General features: G+C 36.8%; 1 protein-coding gene across 5 annotated transcripts in view; it reads right to left on the minus strand.

The window, feature by feature from the left end:
- LOC102540945 (aprataxin and PNK-like factor) overlaps positions 1-24,336 on the minus strand; it is an 86,345-nt gene that overhangs the window by 18,321 nt on the left and 43,688 nt on the right. For 2 of the 5 annotated variants that reach the window (XM_072937616.1, XM_072937617.1), the window contains exons 8-9: positions 20,260-20,385; positions 9,384-9,430 (exon numbers count right to left, since the gene is read on the minus strand). In XM_072937616.1, the coding sequence (XP_072793717.1) occupies positions 9,384-9,430; positions 20,260-20,385 (173 nt within the window). Of the gene's footprint in view, positions 1-97; positions 606-7,774; positions 8,505-9,383; positions 9,431-11,589; positions 11,784-20,259; positions 20,386-24,336 lie in introns of those variants that run through there. The other 3 variants (XR_012058919.1, XM_072937615.1, XM_072937618.1) reach the window with 3 other exon arrangements.

Genomic DNA, 24,336 nt, shown 5'->3' on the forward strand with positions numbered 1-24,336 from the left:
TTTCCCACCTGTTACGTCATTTGCCTGGTTACACCTGCACAGTATTCCACTCAAAGACAGACTCTTTGGGGAAAAGGCCAAAGTTTTGTGCAACCCATAGCTTTTACTTTTTATTACCGACACACAAAGTACATGAAAAATATCAATTATTTCTCTTTAATTCTCTGGCTGCTTACTATTTCTAGATGCTTTAAATAGGAATGAAAAAGCAAAGCAACAAAACAAATTCCATCCACTACACTGAAGGTCGACATTTCCATGTTTCATTTACAGAGAGTCAATAGTAGAGTCCTATCTATAAAAAGAAAGAAAATAATTATTGCTTAAGTGCTTCCTTAGTTCCTGCATTATTTTTCCATAAGGAAAGAGTAAATATGAGCCATATATTATCTCAGAGAAGAGTTATTTTTTTCTTTTCATAAACTTCTTTGCTTCTTTCAAAAGCTCCTCCATGTCTTCCTTCTCCAGGTCTTCCTTTCCTGGCTCCCAGTCGGAATCTTCATCTGTTGGCTCGTATTCCTCCTCCTCATCATCTAGAAAACTGTCATCCAGGGGGTGCTCACTGCGTTGCCCAACGTTATCGTCTTCATCTGAAATGCTTCTCACTGAAACACAGATGTCCAGTACACAGACCATCAAGCCCCACTCGACCCAGGATCAGAAACATCTAACTGTACATTATCTTTCTCCGCCAAGAAGAATTAATTGTACTTAATACATAGCTAACCACTACAAATTTCTAGAAAGGGGGCTAAAATTATCATCTGCCAAAATTCTAACCTTTTTTTTTTAACATTGCTTAATTCTAACTTTTCCTACCACACTAAAACGTCCTCTGAGATTCATAATAATGGCTCTTAAATAATATCACAATCATATTCTTCCCAAGTGGCAGAATATGTTTTTGTCCCAGTTATTCACCGTCCCTCCTTGTGATGTGATCCTTGTTACCTACCCCACTGATACTAGACTTGGCCAAAGAAAAGTGAGTGGAAGTAGTGAGTGCTACTTCCACGGAGAAGCTTACAGAGCCTTTCTGTGGTTCTGCTCCTGCCATTTCCCCTCCGCCACGAGAACAGCGTGTCCCAGATGGAGCTGCTCCTCTAGCCTGGATTTCAGGATGAGGAAACATATGGGGCAGGGCCACAGCCAACATGCAGCCACATGCGTGTAACATGAAGGAGAAATACATCTATTTCTTGTAAAGCGCTAAAATTTGGGGATTGTTTGTTATTGCAGCAAACCTAACACAATCAGACTGACACATCAGGGTTGTGATCAAATGAGGAGATACTGGTTTACATACTTTGGGAAGTTTTATAGCTCTTACTGTTCATACTTCAATAAGACGAGGATTACTATGATAACAGCCATTAGAATTTATGGATTTCTAAATAATATTATAATACTGGAATTCTGTTGTAAAATTCATGTCTTCTTTCATCCCACTCTCTTTTATTTTCTTTCCACAGCGAGCAACGGAGATGGTTTCAAATAAGGCCAAGAGAGACTCAAGGATGATGTGGGGCACTTGTTAACAAGGAGGAAGATTCTATCTGGAAATCTTCTGAGTGACAGAGGACAACCCCTATGATGAACAGCAAATTATGGGTTAAAAATGTCTGTAATTTTTGTATATACTTTAGCTAACTTCTTTCTAAAATGTTCATATGTAATGGATAGGTATGATTTAGATGACAGTCCAGAAATGTGATGCGAAAAAAATGAGAATGATGACAAAGGAAGTAATTTATCCGTTCTCTTACCTCCCACAGCCCAGACATTTATATTTTCCTTAATATCACTACTCACTCCAAGAGCATTTGAGTAGCTCGTAACAGTAATAATGAGATAATTAAAAATACAAATAAAAGCAGAAAGTAACAAAAAGAGCAGCACACAACCCCAATTTTTAACAGAATTAGTATAAAGCAAGCATCAAATTTCTCCCTGAGTTTCTGGGAGGCCAAGACTAAAAAGGCTGCGTAGTAATTTGCACAATTCTCATTAGCGTAAGCAGCATGCCAGTTCCTAAAGGGAAGCTTGGCACTGTTTTTACTTGGATACACGTCTCATCTCCTGTATCCTGAGGGCATGGTTTACGTCCAGTTAATCTCGATTCCCCATATAACTTTCATGATAGAATACATTTAAAAATCATTTAGAGGACAGTTTGCTGACGGAGAAGGGAACGAGCAGGAAAGCACATCAGTATTTCTGTTCCCGTCCATTTTGCTCTTGGAAGTGTCTCACATATACAGCCAATGGCATCTCAATAGAGCTTCCTTTCAGATTCAGAAATTATCTTAGCACATTTATAAGAAATGCATATATATATATATAAAGCTGAAGCAACTACAGGTTCTCCTACTCTGTTCCTTCTCCATCTCCTTTGCTGAATCTTTCTCATCCTCCTAACCTCTAAATTTCGGAGTGCCCAAATTTCAGGCTGGGACCTCTTCTCTAATATACTCCTTGGATGATTCCATCTAGTCTTATATCCTAAATTCCCAAATTTGTATCATACGCTCTGACCACTGCCTAAATTTCACACTCATTGTATTTTACTGTCTGTATATTATCTCTGCTTGGATGACTGACAGGCATCTGAAGCGTAACATTCCTGTAACACAGTTCTTGAGGTGCTTCACCCAGATCTGGTCATTGTCTCATGAATATATGACTCCTCTAGCCTTCCAAGCTTCCAGTTGTTTTGGCAAGAAACCTTGGAGTCATCCCTGCACATCCCCCACTGAAAACCTATTATTTAATATGTCAAGAGGTCCTACTGGCTCCACCATCAACATATAGCCACCACTTCTCACCACATCCACTCCAGTAACCCTAGTCCCAGCCCCACTGTCTTCTTCCCGGTCTATTCTAGTATCTTCCTAACTGGGTTCCCTGCTTCCACTCTTTGTCTGTTCTACACAAAGAAGCCAGAAAACTTTCCAATAGCGTTTCGTCTCCGTCTGATTAAGACCTGGAGGCCTTCCTTGTAGCTCTTGGCCTCTAAGACCCTACACAGCCAGCTCACTGCTAGCTCTTCTGACCTCATCTGCCGCTCTTCACTTCCACTGTTCCACTTCTACCCTCTCTTTGCCGCTCCTTGACTAGTCCAAGCAGGGTCATTTCCAGGGCTTTAGGAGCACCATTGCCACCGGCTGGCATGCTCTTCCCTCACAGACTCACCAGGCCTGCTCTCTCCTTCAGCCTTCTGCTCTAATGTCAAATTATCAGAGTCCTCCCTTTACTGTCCTAGCTGGACTGGCACCAGCCTCCCACCTCCCGGACACACCCTCGCCGTGCTGTCCTCCCGCACAGCTTTATTTTCCTTCTTAGCAGTCATCACTGCACGACATCATACAGTTGTTAACACGTGCACCGTCCATCTTTGTGAAATTCTGCAAGAGCAGGGTTTTGTTTCAATTGTAGCCTCAGCTCCCACAACAGTGCCTAACACACATACAGCAATTAACATATATATATTTGTTGAAGAGATGAATGGACAAACAAATGAACCAGTTGCAGATCAACTGCTGAACACCTTTAGTTTACAGAAACCCTTCTAATTATAACCTACACTTTTAACGACTAGCCTGCCTGTTAATGAGATGAGTTACATTAAAGACTTATGTAAACCCTGCTAACTGAAGGCGCTGTAAGCCTTAATGAAGCCTGCAAATCTTTAGCAACTTATTGAGCAGACTTATTTGTTGAAGCAATAAGGACATGTTAGTCAGGAGAATTCCATTTGTGTCCTTAAAAATTTGCTTTTATCTATCAAATCGTCATTACATTTGATGCTTACATAAACATCCCATTCATGTTCTTTTAACGGGAGGTTCAGATTCTGAAAAAAAACCCTACGTAACAATGGGGCTGGTAGTCAAATTTCATCCCCTTGACTTCGCATGAACAGGTACCACGTGCTTTAAGTGAAAGCATCTGAAAAGCCAAAGTTGTGACAAGGGCGAAGTCAGCGCTCGAACCCAGCACTATGTCCCTTGTTAGGGGCAGAATGTTCACATTTCCTAACAGGATTTCAAATGCTGACGTGTGATTATCTCTGTGGAATCAATTAAATGGACTCTCTTGTTGCAAATGTAAGTAGTGACTTTAAATATTCCACATTACAAATGCCATCTAGATGGGAGTTCCTATTCTTTTTTTTTTTTTTAAGTCCTGAAGGTATTTTTAGAGAAATAACAGTGTATGAAACTGGGCCACAGAGATAATGAAACTTTACTTACTTGGAAAGTGCTCTGAATCAGCACACTTGTTGATCTGAATTAGCACATGATTTCCTGAACTGTGGGAATAATTTCCGGAAGCAGGGCTCTGAAATAAATATGACTAGCACCTAAGCTAGGAATAAAACGTCTGTCTTTGCCATAACAATTAGTAAGCTTTTACGCAAAAGGGATTCGCAGAAAGCAAGAAAAAAACACCCATGTCTGTATTCTCCGGACAAGCTGAAGCATGGTATCTGAATTTAAAGTGATGAAACCAGTAAAGTTAACGTAAGCCTTGCTATAAATAACACTGTTTCGTTATACAAAAATTTCAAAGAAAGCCCCTCGGACAAGGGAGCTTGTTGATTAGAGAACCAGGCAGCTCAGATGTGAGGAGCCACGTAACAGAAGACCCCAAGCCAAGAGCCCAGTGCCGGAGAGAACGCCATGGTTAGGGAAAAGCTCACAGGGGCACAAAAATCATAACGGGAGGTGAAGTAGCAGTTGTTTAATTTTTCAGTCAATAGCAAAAAATAAAATTCTTGTAGTTTTACTGGAAGTTGTGACTTCCAAAAGATTTCCATAGAATTAAAACGTTTAAATGCCAGTTTTGAAAAAAAAGTAAGTCTATACCTACACACAGCATTTTCTTATACTGCGACTAGCTTATTGGAAATATAATCGTTAAACTTTAAAGTTTTTAGAAAATAAATATAATTGTTGAGCATGTCTGAGAAATGAGAAGTGCGCTTGTTTCTTCCAAATCAACGTGTGCTTGCAAGGAACGCTATTTTCCCCCTCTGTCTTCACCTAGGTCTCTTTTAAGTTTCTAGCTGCTAGTTGCTGCTGTTTTTACGGGGTGGTCCATCCCCTCGCCCAACAAGAAGTCTCTTTAAAAAATAGCATGGTTTCAGGAAAAGAGATAGACCAGGAGGGCAGAAGTGTAAAGATCTGTTATAAATAAGCCATGACAATGAACGAGGCACTTAATGGAATTTGTCTTTTTATCTGTGAATCCAAGGATGCTGATTAAATGACCTCAAAGATCTTTTCTGACTCCAAAATCCTAATTCGATGGCCAAAGCAGGGATCGTCATTTTCTCTACACATCAGTAAAGTAATATGAAATGAAGGGACAGATTGACAGCTTGACTACTTGAAAGCAGCACAAGAGAAAAAAGCTGTCACTTGTTTTTAAAAACCGACGGGTAACCTGTACCCCTCATTCCCATAACAATGAAAGAAACAACCTTTTGAAAAAGCAACAATCTCTTTGAAGAAGTTTGAAGGAACATGCTATTAACTATCGGCATTAGGATGTGCTGATTTCTGACTTTTCTATTTACGCAGAGGAATCTGTGATATCACAATGACAACTCTGAAATTTGTATCTAACATTTCCTTGACAATTTAGAATGTCACTGCCAATTCTCATCCCCAGAACCAAGTCTGCAGAGCTAATGAAGGGTATACTGTGTCACAAGCAGGCTGGAAGACTTTAACTTGAAAAAAAAAAATGTTTCCGAATTGCTGATTTTCTCCAAATAGTTTTCTGGTAACAGGATCTAAGAAAACGGATGCCTCACAGCAGACTTACAGTTTAACATCGATAATTCTTCAGGTTTTACTTTCCTTTCTCCTCCAGTAAACCTTAGGACTAGTTAGGATGTTAATTTTCATTTAAGTGAAAAAAAAATTTTAGCCCCAAATTTCTGAAGATAAAAACTTACAACATACTACAAGAATAAACATTTTTTAATGCCTCATTTTACTACTAAACACTCATCTTTCTAAGCTACTGTTTGGGTATTCACACTTTAACTCTGGAAAAGCAGTTTGTGCAGGTCTGATTCACTTTTTTATACATGAAGTTTCTTTTTTCTTTTTTAAAACACCATTGTGTTAGCCTTTTTCATGTTCCATAATCTCTCTGCTTTCCCCACACTTAAATTTCATTTAAGTACCACTAACCTTCCTTAATAGCTTTCTTTCTAGATCTTTTGGTTTCTACTTCTGAAAAAAAAAAGTATATAGAAGCACACATGTGCATACAATTGCAGAACTAGAGAAATAATAAAACAGCTATCCACAGAGCATTCTGAATTTTCATCCACGAGTGGTACTGACCACCTAAAATCACGGATATCACATAATAATAAAAGTCAGAAAGAATGATCCAATAATCAGGTGATAACATGCTGATGACACTTTCTTTCAAATGCTGTCAACAGGTAAGGCAGCTAAGAAAGTACAAAATACAATTGTCCTGGCATTGATCACTCTCGTATTCAGTATTTTGTGTCAATGCTGCAGCACTCTGAAAAAAGTGTGGAAAGTTAGTGAAATTTTAAACCAATTAGATACGCAAGACACTTAACAGATGACAGCAGTCAAACCTACAAAAATTGGAATACACTGCACACATTGTTACATGTGTGGAAGAGCTTTATACAGTCAAGCGTTTCAGGAATGCTACAAATCAGAAGTGGAATAATAAGTTTAATGCAGATGTTTTATACTGTAACATTCTACGGTATTTGGTACAGTATATGGGTCTATATTAACTTTTATTGTTTCATTATGTAGTTATGACAGCCCCACCTCAAATTTAACGTGTTTAAACTTTAAAAACCCCATAAACTACCTGGTTCTTCCTCCTGACCTCTATTACCATCTCCAGTCTCCTGATAAGTTATACCATAATTCTGAGCCATTCCTAGTTCCTTTACCGCATCCCATCCCCCACACCACAGCCGATCAGTTGGCAAATCCTATGGAGTCTTCCATCCAAATCTCTCGTGTAACCAGTCCTTCCTTTCCACTCTCATGGTGGCCGAGTTCTGGTCCTTTATTCAACTACCTCACTAGTCTCCTCTCTAGTTCAGACTGCACATCATCACCAGTTTCATTTTGGTAAAATACCGGCTCACCATTATACCGCTATTTGTCCACGTACGTACAACACTGGACTAGCTTTCAAGAGCTTCTATGATCTGACCTCAATACATCCTTCTCTAGTACCATTCACAGTAACTACAGAGATTCTCCCTGTCAGTTAAACTGATCCACCTGCTAACTCCAAACACAACTTACCGTTTCCTCAATGGCCTTCACTGCTCTGTTACTCACTTTGTCTGGGATGTTCTACACCCACCCCCCCAGAGCTATGAGACAAAGACGACTGAAATCCTACCACCTTAAAGACCAGTTTAACTTAAGATTCCCCCATCAAGTCTACCCTGAAAAACCCCAGCAGAGGGTGCTCCTTCCTTTTCCACCAAGATTTTAGAGCATCTATCTCACCACAAGCATGTAGAGCCGGGGCTGGCTCTCCTGTTACATCTGTAACTTTGCTCACGTGCAAGACATATAATAAATGAATAAATGAGTGTATCAGTAAATGGATCATCACATAAATGAGACTAAGATCTTGGGTAATATTAAACTTTCAGGATTTGGGAAATAAGAAAAACAAGTATGTTAGAATTCTGTGCCAGGTATCCCCAAATTAAGAAATATAATGAGACTTGAACATTAAATATTTGAAATACTCCAGACACTTTAATTTGTAGGTTTTAGAGTAGGAAAAGCTACTGTGTCTATATCACATTGTTCTTGAAAGTACATTCAAAATATAAGATTAGACTGTTACTTTAAAATATCATATTTTTTTAAAATTGTCTTTCCAATGAAATAAAAAGCTTTCTTAAAAACATTGTTTTAAAAATATGCCCTTTATCCAGAAAATACTTCAATGATAATTCAGAGACTTTTCAAAGGAAATTCAGATACTTTTAAATTAACTATGCCATATGATGTATATCGACGGTTTTTGGGAAAAATGGTTCCTAGTTCTGTAAAGATATACAAATATATCAAAGGATCTTTCATAGAACAATGCTAGAATTTGTCAATAAAATCAAGTTTAATATAATATATTAAGTTACTGTTTGAAATAAAGATCATTTAACAACCATAAATGCTATAGCTTTAGATACAGCCCTAATAAAGAAAGTATTACATTTAACCTCCACACCGTATTAGCTCAGATAAAGTGATTATATTTGTGTCTGGAGTATTAAAGCACTGAAGTGTGTTTCAATAAGAAACAGCAAATGTCCTTTATGATGACACTGATTGTTTTTATCACTTGGTTAAGTGTTGGCTGTGTTTATACACATACAAGACCTGTGGGCATAGCCTGGATCAGTACGTATTTATCCTCTCACTCTGTCGGCAGACATGCTGGGTGCTGACTTGGCCTCTACACTGTATAAATGACATGAAGGAGCCAGAATTTGTTAAAGGGAAAAAATATCAGCATTTAGAAGCAGGGGAAATACAAGGTAAAACAGGCTGATGTAAACTGGACTGATGGACATTCAATAATTGCTCCTCTGGTGTCTTAACACCCCTTCTCCATCCTGCAAAACTTTAGTTTCTATTAGGGATGCCTGTGATTCTGAAGAAAGTGACTGTACTCTGCTTCCAAGGGTGATACAAACTAATCAGTGGTCATAGTGATTCATCAAGAAGAAGAATGTGATCTAAACCAGCTTTTTTTTTTTAAGTGAGTTTCATGATATTTTCTGAGAATAGTGAGTCAAAAGCTGCCCTCTCTTTCTCTCTCTTTAGATGTAAACACAGGTGCTTATCACCCCAACTGAATAAGGATGCATATGGTCCCTTCGTGGGGAGAGGAGCAAGTCTTAGGATAAAAGTCACCCCTCTAAAGACTGAATGATGTGCAGGACATTGGGTTGTTGGTGACATTGCTGACATTATTAATGAGCCGAAGCAATAAATCTTGTCTAAATCTAGCCCGACTTCTGGACTTTTCAGTTATAGAAGTCAATAAAGCCTCTGTGTCACTTAGGCCAGTTTGAGATTTTGTTTTAAGGTACATGCAAACAAAAGAGTCATAACAGATGCAAAGGCAAACATACATCGTTACACAATGATGGCAGTAAACGTATCTACAAATTTACCATTTTTTTAAATGGAAGAAAATCATTAAAATCAGCAATTCAACAAATCCACAGAAGCACAGAGAAGAAAAAAATCACAGTAACTGCAAACTGCATCTAGGTTTAACAGGAGAATCATTTAAAGGTTCCATTTTGGGTTTCCTGAAGTAAAATTTCTTACCTGGAAATGGACTATGTCTATATTCTATCTTGTGCTGGGGATTCTTCCTAAAAAAAAAAAAAAAAAAGAAGAAAAAAAGAAAGAAAGGAAATATAAGGTCTAGTCTGACAATCACTAAAAATGAATAAGGCCATTTAAATTAAACTAGAGTATTCACTAATCTACGAATAAAATTAACAATAAGCCTCTTATTGAAAAGCATTTACTTTGTTGCTGTTGCTATTGTTAACCATAGTCACCACGCTGTACAAAGCATCAGCTTTTTAATTACAACATTTATCGAGTGCCTCCTCCATGCCAGGCACATTTCTAGATGCAAAGACAGAGTGGTGAATGGACAAAATTCTTCCCTCATGACTTACATTCTACAGAAAGGCAGTATGACACGAATCTAACGTACTGTATTTCTAAAATGTCAGTGGCATATGTCACACACATAAAATACAATGTGAATTAGTATATAAAATATATAACACAAAATAGCAAATGTGTGTGTGTAATGCCTAAAGGGTATTTTTAAGGCTCTTCTTGAATCCAAAGACAAAAGCACATGTCATGTCTCTCCAAAGATTATCAACCAATTATTAGGAGAAAACAGGTCAACTTGCACTGAGAAAGTTATATAACATACTGCAAAGTCAGACAGACACTACTGTTTGAATCTGCTTTTGATTATATGCACTGATGACCCCATCTACTATTTTATTAAACAAATATTTGGGTACACTGTATATACAAGACATTCTCTAGATAATGTAAAACTACCCAGGCAGCAAAACCCCAAAGCTCTAACTGGTGGATCATGATCCGCTTGGTGGGTACCTTTCTCTTAGGGGACTGACAAAGGAGAGCTGGGGAATGTCGACAATAGATAAGCGCCAAGGTGTAGGGTTCATATAAAGCTGTTGGGAGGACAACGAAATGCATAGTAAGTCCTTAGTCTAAGGGTGCAGCAGGTGGTAAGTAATTAATATCAGCCAGTGACTCATCATCAACAGTCCAAGAAACACGCAGGGGGTGCTTATTACACGCCAGGCTCTGTGTCAGGTGTCAATGACATTTCTTATTGGTAAGATCTCTTCTTTTGGGGTAACTTTTCCCACAATATAAGCAATAAACACCATATAAGAGTGCAAGCACACAGTTAACTGGGGTCATAAGTCAACAGTTTTTAAAAGTGGAAAAAAGACTCACTAAAAGATTGTGTGTTTGGGGTAATTAACCCAAATTGGACCTTTTGATGGAAAAGAAAGAACCTGGCAGCTGAAATGTGATGGACAGAGATGCAAATGAACAGAGCTGCAGTGACACTTTGAGGGGAAATCTTCCCTTACTGAACACAGTGGCACAGGTTACTGACTTGTTTAATTCAGTCTTTATCAAAGTACAGATAATACTGGACATCAGGGGAGGTGGAACAGAAAAATGAGGGACATTAATATCAAAGGTATTTTTCATCAATAATCTGGAAAAAAATGCTAACCTTTTGAGATTACTTTTTGTAGTCTTTTTAAAATCTTTTTTTTTATTGTGGCAAAATACAGTGGTAACTTTTTATCCTGAAAAAATTTCAAACCACTGAAGAGTGGCAAGGTTAGTACACAAAAATCCCATACATCTTCATCAAGATTCTTCAAGTGCTAACACTATACACATGTCCCCCTCTACCTACAATCATTTTTAAAGGTTTTTTCTCCTTCTTGTTAATACATGTTTGCTTCAGACACCAAGCAGTTCTGTCTTTTTCTGTTTTGCCCTTAACAGAGCAGGATTATTGGAAAGTTCAACATGGACTTAATCGTTTGCTACTAGAGCCTCCCTCAAATACTGCTTTAGAAACTTTCAAGTAACTAAACGTCAGGCCTGAAAAACCAGCACAGGAAGGGAACCAAGGGAGCTGACAGGGACAAGTGCACTTGTGGACCAAATGCCAGTTAAAAGGCTGCTGACATCAGTTATCGGGCTAGAAAGATTGAAAAGGAGATTCAGTTCTTTAAAAGGCCAAATGAAGGCACAGCATCAGAAAACAGGTTGGGGGTGGGGGTACCGGTTCCACCTTAAAGTTGCCAAAGGTGGTTCCCCAATCCGTTATCTTGGAACACATGCCCTAGGGTGCTTACATACCCAATCTGCACAAGCTAACCTCCCATACTACCGAGGAAAGGGCAAGTCATTTCAGAATAAATGAAGAGGGGAAAAGCCTTACACCGGTATATTCCAAAAAGAAGAGCAGAAATACGCCTTCTGAAATTCTGTACTCAGAAAAGGAAGTGACTTCCAGCTCCATGTGCAGACTGTCATCTGTCTTACAGGGCAAAAGTTGTTTCTTTGCGGTTCTGCTAATAGTTTCCATCCGTTTCTAAGAGAACTCGCTATTTTCATTAAAAGACAGCTGCAAGCCTGCAGTGTAGACCAGAAGAAACCAGCTGAGTTGGTGCTTTTCCACGTTTAACTTAAGAGACGAAATTTCCAATTAATAATTAATGTCAATAAAGATTTTGCCAGTTACTTCATTGAAAATGAAGAAGAAAATATCAGGACAGGTTCAAAAGTCTCCTGTTTTGGGGTATTTTCAAATATACTTTATTCTTTCTTGATACTATAACTCACAGACTACACAGGCATCAATAAGAAAATGAGCCAAAGCAGAAACAAAAATATATCATCACAGGCAACAGCACATACTCACAGCAAAACCAGATTTTAGACATGTTTTGTTTACCCAGCATTTTAAATGTAAAAAAAATTAAGAAAATTAAGAACTCTGAATGTTAAATTCCTTAAATTATCCTCCAAGGCCCCCCATAATCTCAGTCCTCACCTTTATTTGCAGCCCAATCCTTCATTTCTACTATGGAAAAATAGCTTTTGAGTTTTTGCCATTGATAGGTCCTTGCTCATAGCCTTTTTGCCAAGAATATTCTTCTAACTCTATACTGCTTGTCTAAGTTCAAATCATACCTTCCTCAGGAAGGCAATTCTGATAACTACTGAGAAATATCTCCAGAACATATTGTCTATATCTACCATTTGGTACTTACCACATAATTTCTTATACTGTCACCTAGATGTCCAACACAAGCGTGTGTGTGTGTGTGTGTGTGTGTGCCATGGATTTTTCTTCTACTTTTTAATATCTTTTACAGCACTTATGCGTATCTTTCACAAGGTGGCATTCAACTCTATTTGTCATAAATTATCTATCTACAAGAACATAATCAACTTTTTTCCTACAAAAAAGGTTTTTAAATTAAGCTTTTACATGAGTTTCCAAAATGATGAAATATTTTCTATTTCCCTATTTAACAGGAAAAAAAACACTTGTTTTTTGCTACCTTTACTGTCATTTCTTAAGAAAATGGCTGTTGGAAAGAACTTGCAAGAATCATTCACAATACAAATCAAAATTTAAAATTCCCATTGGTTAGTGTACAAAAAAAAACCAGTTTTTAATAATTTCTAGACTGGTGAGTTTTCTTAGTTTAATGTTAATATTTAATTTTTTTATTTGTAGTAAATTGTAATCCATGAATTCTGATGTTTTTAGAAGTCTGTCCTTTGAAAGGCAGTTTTCTTATTGGATATAAGCCAAATGCCCATTCTCATTAGGTTGAGAAGAATGTCAATGTGCTGAAATTGCTTTGCACTCACACCTATAAAGTTAACAAAGTACTCACTGAATCTTTTTACATAAACCTAAATATACAAAATACGTTAGAATTTCCTGCCATTAACAGTTCATATTACTTCCCCAGGAAACAATGAAAATCTGACGATCATATTAAGCAGACTCTCCTGCAGTCAGGTTCCTGAGATACTGACTACTCAGCATTACAGGCTACACTCAGCTCTAGTCAATCACTCACTCTGGTCAACTAGGGACATAGTGAGTCCTTCACAGACGCTTAAGAGACAGAGGCCACTGCGACCTGGACCTGTTCTCACCTGGTTTGTTAAACTTTAGATCACCCACATTCTGCTGTGGAAGGCTTAGGTTTCCAGATCAGAAGAACTGAGTCTGAATTCAAGCCACGCCCTCTACTGGTTATGTGATGCAGGGCACGTCCTATGACCAAGCCTCCACTTCCTCATCTGTAACGCAGGTGTAATACTGCCTACCCCACACAGGGTTGTTCTAAGCATTAAATGAAGTGATGTGTATAAACATTTGCAGCCCATTAAGCATTTTATAGGCGTCAGCTACTTTTATAGAAACAGAAATCAATTTTACTTCAAGATAGCCAACAATGACTAAAATCTCTAAGTGCCGGTAAAAGTAACTGCCAATTAATACCAAGTAGCTGAATCTTTCCTTCAATAATACATACAGTTATTATAGTTGAATATTCCCCCAATCACACATCACATATTTATAGAATATTTTCTAACATTTGCCTATGCGTATCCCATTTCCAAAAATCAGTTATTTTGCAACAAGGCAAGAATGTCTTTTTCATATAACCCTGGGTTAAGGCGAAGTGGCAATCCTGTACAGATCTTTGGGGACATATGAACATATGAAATAACTTTCAAGGACGATGTCAAATTCCACCCAGGACTTTTTCCTAAAAATGAATGGAAATACTTACTCAGAGTTCATTCACAAAAGATTTACATCAACCTTTTACACAAATGAGCATTTTCTGTAACTCAGCAGGCCTCAAAATCCTGGTTTTTTTTTTTTTAATCTTTGGGTTCTAAACACAGAGGTATACATCCATAACCACATCAAATTTTTGTGAGCTGTTATATTTTAAAATATACAACTTCCGAAACACTTCTGATTTTAATGATATAGATCTATGAATAACAAATACGTACCTGAAGGAAGAACGCTCCAAGAAGATAAAATAGAAAATGTCTTCAAATTTGCTAAGGCACTGAGGGGGGAAGAAGCTAGGGTATTTGGAAAAACATACAAAGAATTGCACAGCTCAAGGGGAACGGGTGAGAAGGAAGATAGTAGGAAGTGAAGTCAGAGAAGAACTTGTAAGTCATGGGAATGAGTTTTGTGGGATGCTCTTGGAAGATTTTGTGTAAGAAATCAACAAAATATGACTTATTTTTCAAAAACTGCATGGAAAATGAACTATTAAAGGGCAAGAGAAGAAACAAGGATATCAGTGAAGAAGCTACTGCAGTACACCGGGTAAGAGATGATCGCAGTGATGACCAAGATGATGGCAGTAGCAGAAGAAGCAGTCAGATCCCGAACACATTTTATGGCAAGAACTCCTGATGGACTGAATGAGTGATGTGAAGCAAACAGAAGAATCGCGGGTGCTTCTTGGTTTGGGGCCTAAACCCTATGTGAACAGTGAAGTCATCTACAAAGGGGGAAAACACAGGAAGGAGCTGTTTTCCTGATAAAGTCAAGAGTCCTGTTTCAGGTACAGTACATCTGAACTACCTATTTTACAACCAAGTGGAGGTATTTGAACACTAAATTGAATTAGTTCACCTAGGAGCAAGTACAGAAGAGAGAAGGAAAAGGATCAGAGAACTGAGAGCCCTGTGGCCCGGGAATAATTACCAGCGGGAAAACAAACAGGAGACAGCAAAGAAGGCTAAAGAAGAGAAGATACAAATGTAACTGATGTGACCGTATGAACATGACTACACTGCTTTCTGCTCTAGATGTCTGCTCTATTGAGGGGAGGCCCCCCAGCGCACACGTGATCCAACCTTCCTGTTTCCATGAGGAACTGAAGCCCAGGAAAACCAGATGATGTGCAAAGTTTTGCTACAGAATTGGCATAACCCTAACTAGAACCTAAGCCTGCTGATTTAAAAACTCATTATCTCTCCATCATGAAGAGCTACCTGAAGATTAACTAGGCAGTGACAAGAACAGAGTAATTTTTATTTTTGCTTACTTCCAAAAATTTCATAGCCTAATACCAAAACTCACCTCTCAAAATTTTAAATGAACCAAAAGTACCGTTTTACACCAGCTTCTATAATACTGATTAGCGTCTCAGATGCTCAATGTTTGTGCAAAGAACAATCATACTATATTTTTGTTTTTATTCCCAAATAATTTATCGTGCACTTTTGAAATTCAACACTTATTTTAAAAACAGAAAGCAAAAACATGAATCCTTTGTTATCAAATATCTAAGTCTCAAATTTAGGAGAAAAAGGAAAATTAAGAAATATGGCCTTTATTAAATACTGAAAGATTAAACTAGCATAAAATAAGAGAAAGCAGTCATTCTGTTAATTGAAAATCATTACAATGTATTATCTATGCCAGAAGAACTCCGAAAATTCTTATATATGTGCAATTAACACTAAATACAACAAAGAAAAACAAATGTATTATTATGAAAATGAATGCATATTCAAATAATGGAGAAAGAAAAACAAAACCAGAGAAGACACTCCAGCATGTTTCATCAAGGCTACCTGACATTACATGTCAAACAGCAATGTTGTTACCGCTATTTCTAAATGAAGTTTTAAAAAATTAGAGCCAAATCTTATCTAAAACTGTATAGTGAGTAACACTTACTCTAAGATATCGTCTTCTAAGATTGCATTCTTACACATGATTTAAAAACTGTAAGCATGGCCAGCGATGATGAGTTACTTCCTCCATATGCAGATCGTATAGAAATGGATTAAGATCTATCAACTCTGATTATTCTTAACTACAAATAAAATTATCAACAACCCCACATGACTGATTCCAGGAATCTTAACCACCAGGCAACTAGAGTTTCTCTATTAAAACCTATTTATTTTGCCTCAAATAATATAATATGAATTTACACTAAACACCCATCTGTATGTCTGCATATATGACCAATTAAGATAACACTGCAATAGCTTGGGACACTTTTCAAAAATAAAAGAGGAGATAGCAAAAAATCTTAGATCACAGCTATACATCTGGATCAGTAAATAATAAAAGATAATAATTTTATCAAATATATGTTTTTAAAAATCAATTATGCTTGTGGCAAAAACACTATGTTCTTCCACAATATACAGATTAGACCGCAGATTCATTATAATGAGAGCACTTATTAGTTGATGACTGATACGTTTCCTTACGTCATCCCTCTTAGAAGGCATTACAATTAAAAAAAAAAATGTAGGGCATTGGCTTCTGAAAAACATGAAGGCACCAACGTTTTCATTTGTATAATATACGCCTGCCGAAAGTTTTGTAAATCTAAGGCAATGTATGTGAGCTTGACTTTACGTTTTTACACTAAGCTGGTTGAAGATGGATTCCATTCATTTTAATGTATATGTATATTCTAAGATTAGTGCTTAATTTAATAAACAAGAACAGGAGTAATGCATTGCATCAAACCCTATTAGGCACCAGAGGAAGTGAATGAGTCAGAGGCAAGCGCTGCCATCACTGGGTTATCCTGGACATTAAGTATCTAATGTTCTCATTTGGACAAGTACCGTAAGCTAATCAAATGCATTAAACTGAGTGAGTCCTCTGACAGACTGCAGTGTACGGCACAAAAGGAAAAAAAATCAGCTAAATGGGCAAGATACCGAAAATGACATCAACCAGTTCTTTCAAATTATCATTTTTTTCCAAGTTGATTTAATTTTGTTAGTTTTTTTTTAGGAGTATAATGTCAAGAGAAAATACTAATAATGCCCATAGTCTAGAAAAAATTTTAATAATTAAAGATCCTTTTCCCAACATCAGCCTTCTATATATTATATTACCTGGGCTATGAGAATCTTTATTCTTAGCCTAGAATATATTTATTAATATGTGAACCATATCTGTTTTTCTATTTTACTCCCTGGATGAAATTTCTGAAAATTAAGTATATGTATGTATGTACAGTGTCATTTTTTATATTTGCCCTACAGTGATAAAAATGTTATCCATAGGTGACAATACTTGCAAATACAATACATAAATATATAAATATAAAAATACAAATTTAGGTAGCTGATGCAGTATAAGACTGAGATTATTTAATGCATTATATAACATTTGAGATCACCTAGACTTATTAGAAAGAGAAACTGACTTGCACACATTTAAGGGATTAAAAGCCAACGTAGTATTTCACTTGAGAGAACAATTCTTATCTTGTTTTGTGAAGACGAATTTTTAAAGATAAAAAGTAAACAAAGATGTTTCATTTTAGCTCATGAATTTCATCTCCATTCCAAATGTGTCAATCATCGTGGAATAAAGGCTTATCATGACTATTTTTTGAGCGTATCTTTTTACTTTTTTAAATACAATAATTTCTGGCTGATTTTGTGGGTTATTTTATGATCAGCAAGGTTTCAAAATTTTTCTTCTGTGGCTACTGGAAAAATCTGGCATACATTTACATGAAATAGGCAAACTCAATTAGAACATTCTATCATTCTGATACAGCAGGCTTACATTCTAACACTGCTGAAATAAATATCTAGGCCCAAGATGGAGCTGCTCCTGCCTGGGCCACCAAGTCAGCAAACTGAAACTTAGATGACTTTCAGGCCCCTGTAAATGCTCTGCTTGGCCAGAGACACAGTGCATCCAGTCTGCCAATCCCCAAAGCCCAAGCCAACTCTGGGCTCTATTTTCTTGTTCCTTCTCATCCCAAACAAGGCTGCCTATGTGTCCCCAGCCAATCAGATATTTTCTGTTTTTCTCTTCCTCATTCTTTATTCTTCATCCTATAAAAGCTTCCTGCCTTCTACCCCACGTTGCAGTTCCCCGAATGGAGACTGACTGCTTCATGCAGTGTTAAAGTTAGTTCGTGTCACCCAAACTGTCTTATTTAAATCATTTTTTAACAGCATTAAACAGTATACGGCTAAAAAAAAATTTTATTCTTGCAAATCAAGACTGTTAATGAGTAAATTGATCATAATATAATATCAGTTTACATGATACAAAATAAATCTACTAGATCATGTTTTTCGCCTAACTAAAAATAATATGACAAAAAAAGGGTTCAAAAATATATTTCATGCTTCTGCAATCAGGGTTTCAGTTATCTTGTTGATTTGAAAAATCACGATTTCTTCAAAGTTACTTATCAGGGTTTTAAATTTTTTTTTTAGTTAAAAAAATTTTTTTAATTTTTAAATTCTTTTTTGGGGGGTGGGGGTGGTACTTAGGTTTATAATGGAGGTACTGGGGATTGAACCCAGGACCTTCTGCAGGCTAAGCCCACGCTCTACCACTGAGCTATATCCTCCCCACTGAGTTTCTCTTAAACTCCAAAATATTGTTTTGTCATTGGGCCAAAAAGATAACCACTATTAATACTTTAGCAGCCATGACTAACAGCGGTGGAATCAGCCCATGCCACAGAGAAATGCTGGACTGGAGGAGGGAAGACACTTGGTTCTGATCTCCCTAGCTCTGGAGTCTTAGGCAATTAATTTAATGTTTCTTAGTTTCCATTCCCTTATTTGTAAAGCAGTAGTCAGAGAAAGCGATCATATCTAACGTTCTCCAAGAGTTTCCCTGAACTGCAATTAAAATTAATGAGGGGGACAAAAAAGCCTTAAGATTTTATCTCCAAACAGAAACAGGACACCAAGCAACTCAAGAGATAAAAAAGAAAAATACAACACACGTACCCATAAATATACTTCGGTATAGATACGAAGTTTCTGCTAGTCCGTGTGAGTCACTGGACTTCGAGGAATTTCTCCTGGCTACTCCATGCTGCACCCTACTTTAAAGAGATTAATGAAATAAAGCAGCAACTTTTGACATCGTTGTTTTTAGGAACACTTTATATTTTGTTTTTATTCTCCTCAAGAGTAGGCATATTGGGATTTTGATTCTGAAAAGGGTACAGGATGCCACAGCAGCCCATTACTCTTGTTCTAACAACTAGGCGGAAAAAAAAATCTCATGAATTGTAAAAGTTCTTTTTATGAGAGAATTGCGGGAGCAATGAGAATTTTATATCATCCAAAATTCCACAGAGGAAAAAGTATTTCCTAGGCAAGCCGGCAATTACTGGCTCTTTTCTTCCCTAGAGGCCTCTGACAACGCTTACTGTGGGCTAAGGATGAGATCGGATCAAGTGAAGGAGCGCTATTTGAGGAAATAGACACTAGCTGAGTAAGGTAGAGTATAATCAGTCAGCGATGCCTATTAAAACCTACTGCAACTAATGAAAAAATTAGTGAAGGAGAAAAAAGACAGAATAAAAACAAAGAATAAAAGAATCTAAAAGGAAAAGAAGAATAAAGGAACAAAGACTATGCGGGACAAATAGAAAACAAACAGCAAAAAAGACAATACTGAACTCAAATATATCAGTAATTATATTAAATATAATTGGACTAAGCACTCACTCACTCTTTAAACAAAGTTGCTGATAAAAAAGTCCTCACTGTTAAGAAACTTACTGTCTGGAGGGGAAACCAATCCAGGAAAGAACCAAACACAGTCTCATGAGATAAATTCCACTGTGCATCACATGCACGGGCACAAGGTGCTATGGAAGGAGAGAGGGGAGGCACTGTCTTCTTTAAGGACTGAGTGCCATGCGTTGGCAGGAGCGGTGGAGTGGCAGGAGTCGAGGCAGGCAGACATAACATCCTGACTTGATTTATGTCACACTGAGGAGTCTGGATAGACTGTATAATGGGGAAGCACTGACAGCTTTTAAATGATGATTTGCATTTTAGAAAGTTGGAAATGAGGAATAGTTTCAGGCACTTATAAGGTTAATCACTTCAACAATTTAGAACTATCTAAAAAGAATTATAATCCTATTTATTAACAAAATGAAAACCTATTATCTATGGAAGTTTAAAAACTTAAAATTAAAGGCTTGAGATGAAAAGCTTGCTTGCGGTTTGTCCTGAATAAGTAACAGAGATGAAGCAGAATAGGAGGCCAGCCAAACAGGTCAGGTTTCCATACCTATAGCAAGACGCTCCATAGGGACACTCGGGTCGGCCATCAGCCTCATCTTGACACGTGACGTGCACACCCCCATAGTCACCATCGCCCGGGTGACTGAAGTGCTGAAAATGGACAGGATTCTTCCTACAACAGGGACAAATACACTGTCAGAATAAATAATTAATAGGACAGACTAGATTTCTAGATATACTAGAAAAGATAATTAATAGGCCATAGAAGGAAACCAAACAATAACACATCTGATTATTCCAGAATGTGAACCAACATGCCACATTGTTAAAAACAAAGCTCATGACATCCAGTCAGTACAGAACTCTCATGCGAGCAAATTTCTGGTAGGCCATGAATGTCAATGAACAATTTGAAAGCAGTATTTTATATAGGCTATATATACAATAGGATATATGGGATATATAAAATAAATATAAACATATATAATACAAATATTATAAGCATACATAGTTTCAAAGTGAACACACCTACACACCCTCAGTTAACATAAAAAACAGAACGTTATCAACATTCTAAAAGCCCTGTATGTCCCCTTCCAATCATTAAACCCATTTTGCTACCAAAAGGTAACCCTATCCTGTCATCTGAAACAGTATTTCTCAAACTTTTTGGTCTTTGGGAAAACATTATTAAAACTCCAGAAAACTTTTATTTATGTGCATTATTTACCCTATTAGAAACGAAAAGGGAGAAACTTTGAAAATATTTATTTTAAAATAACAATAAACCCTTCACATATTATCACAAATAGCACATCTTAAAGTAAATACCTATGTTGAAAAAAATTCATGGAGACATTGTCTTATACTTTGGAAATTTCTTTAATGTCTGGCTTTATAGAGGACATCTGGATTCTCATGCCTGCTTCTGCATTTAATCGTTAACACAGACCATGCAGCCGCTGAGAAATTCTACTGTAACTTGTGAGTGAGAGAATCAGTATGAAAAAGACACACATATAGTAAATATTGTTATGAAAATGGTTTTGGCCCAACAGATTTCCTAAAAGCATCTTGGGACCAGGACTGCAGGAGTCTCTGAACCATACTTTGAGAAGCAATGTTAAAAAACAACAATATCAGTTTTGTCTGTTCCTGAATTAAAATGGAAATATATAGTATGTACTTCTTTTTATGCTGGTATGATTATTCCATATTGTTGCACGTGACAATTTTACTACTGCATAACACTCCATTGTATGAAACTGCTATAATTTATTTGTCCATTTGACTATTAATAGACTTTTGGATTCATTCTAGGTATTGGCTTTTATAAATAATACTGCCATGAACATTCCACTTTTGGTGTACTGTTGAAAAATTAAATTCACCAAAGTTGTAGGATACAAAGATCAACACTCAGACAGCATGGTACTGGTACCAAAACAGACATATAGACCAATGGAACAGAATAGAGAGCCCAGAAATGAACCCACAAACTCTTGGTCAACTCATCTTCGACAAAGGAGGCAAGAAGATACAATGGAATTAAGACAGTCTCTTCAGCAAAACTGGACAGCAGCATGTAAAACAATGGAGCTAGAACACTCCCTTACACCATATACAAAAATCAACTCAAAATGGATTAACGACTTAAACATAAGACAAGATACGATAAACCTCCTAGAGGAAAACATAGGCAAAACATTATCTGACATACATTTCAAAAATTTTCTCCTAGAAGAAATAAAAGCAAGAATAAACAAATGGGACCTAATGAAACTTACAAGCTTCTGCACAGCAAAGGAAACCAGAAGTAAAACAAGAAGAAAACCTACGGAATGGGAAAAAATTTTTGCAAGTGAAACCAACAAAGGCTTGATCTCCAGAATATATAAGCAGCTCATACGACTCAATAAGAAAAAAATAAACAACCCAATCCAAAAATGGGCAGAAGACCTAAACAAGCAATTCTCCAAGGAAGACATACAAATGATCAAAAAGCACATGAAAAAATGCTCAATATCACTAATTATCAGAGAAATGCAAACCAAAACTACAATGAGGTATCACCTCACACCAGTCAGAATGGCCGTCATTCAAAAATCCACAAATGACAAATGCTGGAGAGGCTGTGGAGAAAGAGGAACCCTCCTACACTGCTGGTGGGAATGTAGTTTGGTGCAGCCACTATGGAAAACAGTGTGGAGATTCCTCAAAAGACTAGGAATAGACTTACCATATGACCCAGGAATCCCACTCCTGGGCTTGTATCCAGAAGGAAATCTACTTCAGGATGACACCTGCACCCCAATGTTCATAGCAGCACTATTTACAACAGCCAAAACATGGAAACAGCCTAAATGTCCATTAACAGGTGACTGGATAAAGAAGATGTGGTATATTTATACAATGGAATACTACTCAGCCATAAAAACCGACAACATAATGCCATTTGCAAGCAACATGGATGCTCCTGGAGAATGTCTAAGTGAAGTAAGCCAGAAACAGGAAGAAAAATACCATATGAGATCACTCATATGTGGAATCTAAAAAACAAAAACAAAAACAAACAAACAAACAAAAACAAAGCGTAAATACAGGACAGAAATAGACTCACAGACAGAGAATACAGACTTGTGGTTACCGGGCGGGGTGGAGGGTGGGAAGGGATAGACTGGGATTTCAAAATTGTAGAATAGATAAACAAGATTACACTGTATAGCACAGGGAAATATACACAAAATGTTATGATAACTCAGAGAGAAAAAAATGTGACAATGAGTGTATATGTCCATGAATGACTGAAAAATTGTGCTGAACACTGGAATTTGACACAGCATTGTAAAATGATTATAAATCAATAAAAAATGTTAAAAAAAAAACAAAAAAAACCAAAAATCAACACTCAAAAACCAGCGAGGTTTCTATACACTTATAATGAACAATCCCAAAAGGAAATTAAGAAGACAATTCAATCTACAATAACATTTAAAAATAAAACATTTAGGAAATAAACTTAATTAAGGAGGTGAAATACATACATGGGCTTAATTTCCATTAAAAGGTTTCATACTACCTTATTTCAAAATTTATTACAAAACTACAGCTATCAAAACAGTATGGTATTGACATAGAAACAGGCATATAGACAACACGGAAGAGAACAGACAGCCCAGAAATAAATTCTTGCTTATATGGTCAAATGATTTTCAACAAAGGTGCCAAATCCATTTCAAAAGAAAAGAATTGTCTTTTCAACAAATGGTGTTAAGAAAACTGGATATTCACACATGAAAGAATGAAGCTGGACCCTTTCCTTACATTCCATTACAAAATTAATTCAAAATGTATCAAAAACCTAAACTAATACCTAAATTATATAATCTTCAGAAGAAGACAGGGAGATAGTTTCCTGACATTGTATTTGTAAAGGTTTCTTGCTAAATGCAAAGGCAAGAAATGTAAAAACAGACAAGTTGGACTACAGAATTAAAATTTTCTGTGCATCTAAGGACACAATTAACAGAGTGAAAGGGCAGCCTACAGAATGGGAGAAAATATTTGTAAGTCATGTACCTAATGAGGGGTTAATATCCAGAATATATAAAGAACTCCCACAACTCAATGACCAAAAAATAACTCAATTCAAAAACGGGCAAAGAACTTGAATAGATATTTCTCCAAAGAAGAATGATCAAGAAGCATATGGAAAGATGTTCGACATCATTAATCTTTAGGGAAATGCAAATCAAAAATGCAGTGATGTTATCATACTTCATACCTATTAAAACGGCCACTATAAAAAAAATACAGAAAATAACAAGTGTTGGCAAAGATGTGGAGAGATTGTAACCCTTGTGTTTTGCTGGCAGAAATATAAAATAGTACCACGGTTATGGAAAACAGTATGATGGTTCCTCAAAAAATTAGAAATTAACATACAACCCAGCAGTTCTACTTCGGGGCATATACTCAAAATAATTGAAAGCAGGATCTCAAAGAGTTATTTGTGTTCACAGCAGCAATATTCACAATAGCCAAGAGATGGAAGCAACCCAAATGTCCATTGACAGAAGAATGGATAAACAAAAAATGATATACACATATAATGGAGTATTAT

The sequence above is a fragment of the Vicugna pacos genome, chromosome 15 (genome assembly GCF_048564905.1).
Source record: "Vicugna pacos chromosome 15, VicPac4, whole genome shotgun sequence".
Classification (NCBI taxonomy): Eukaryota; Metazoa; Chordata; class Mammalia; order Artiodactyla; family Camelidae; genus Vicugna; species Vicugna pacos.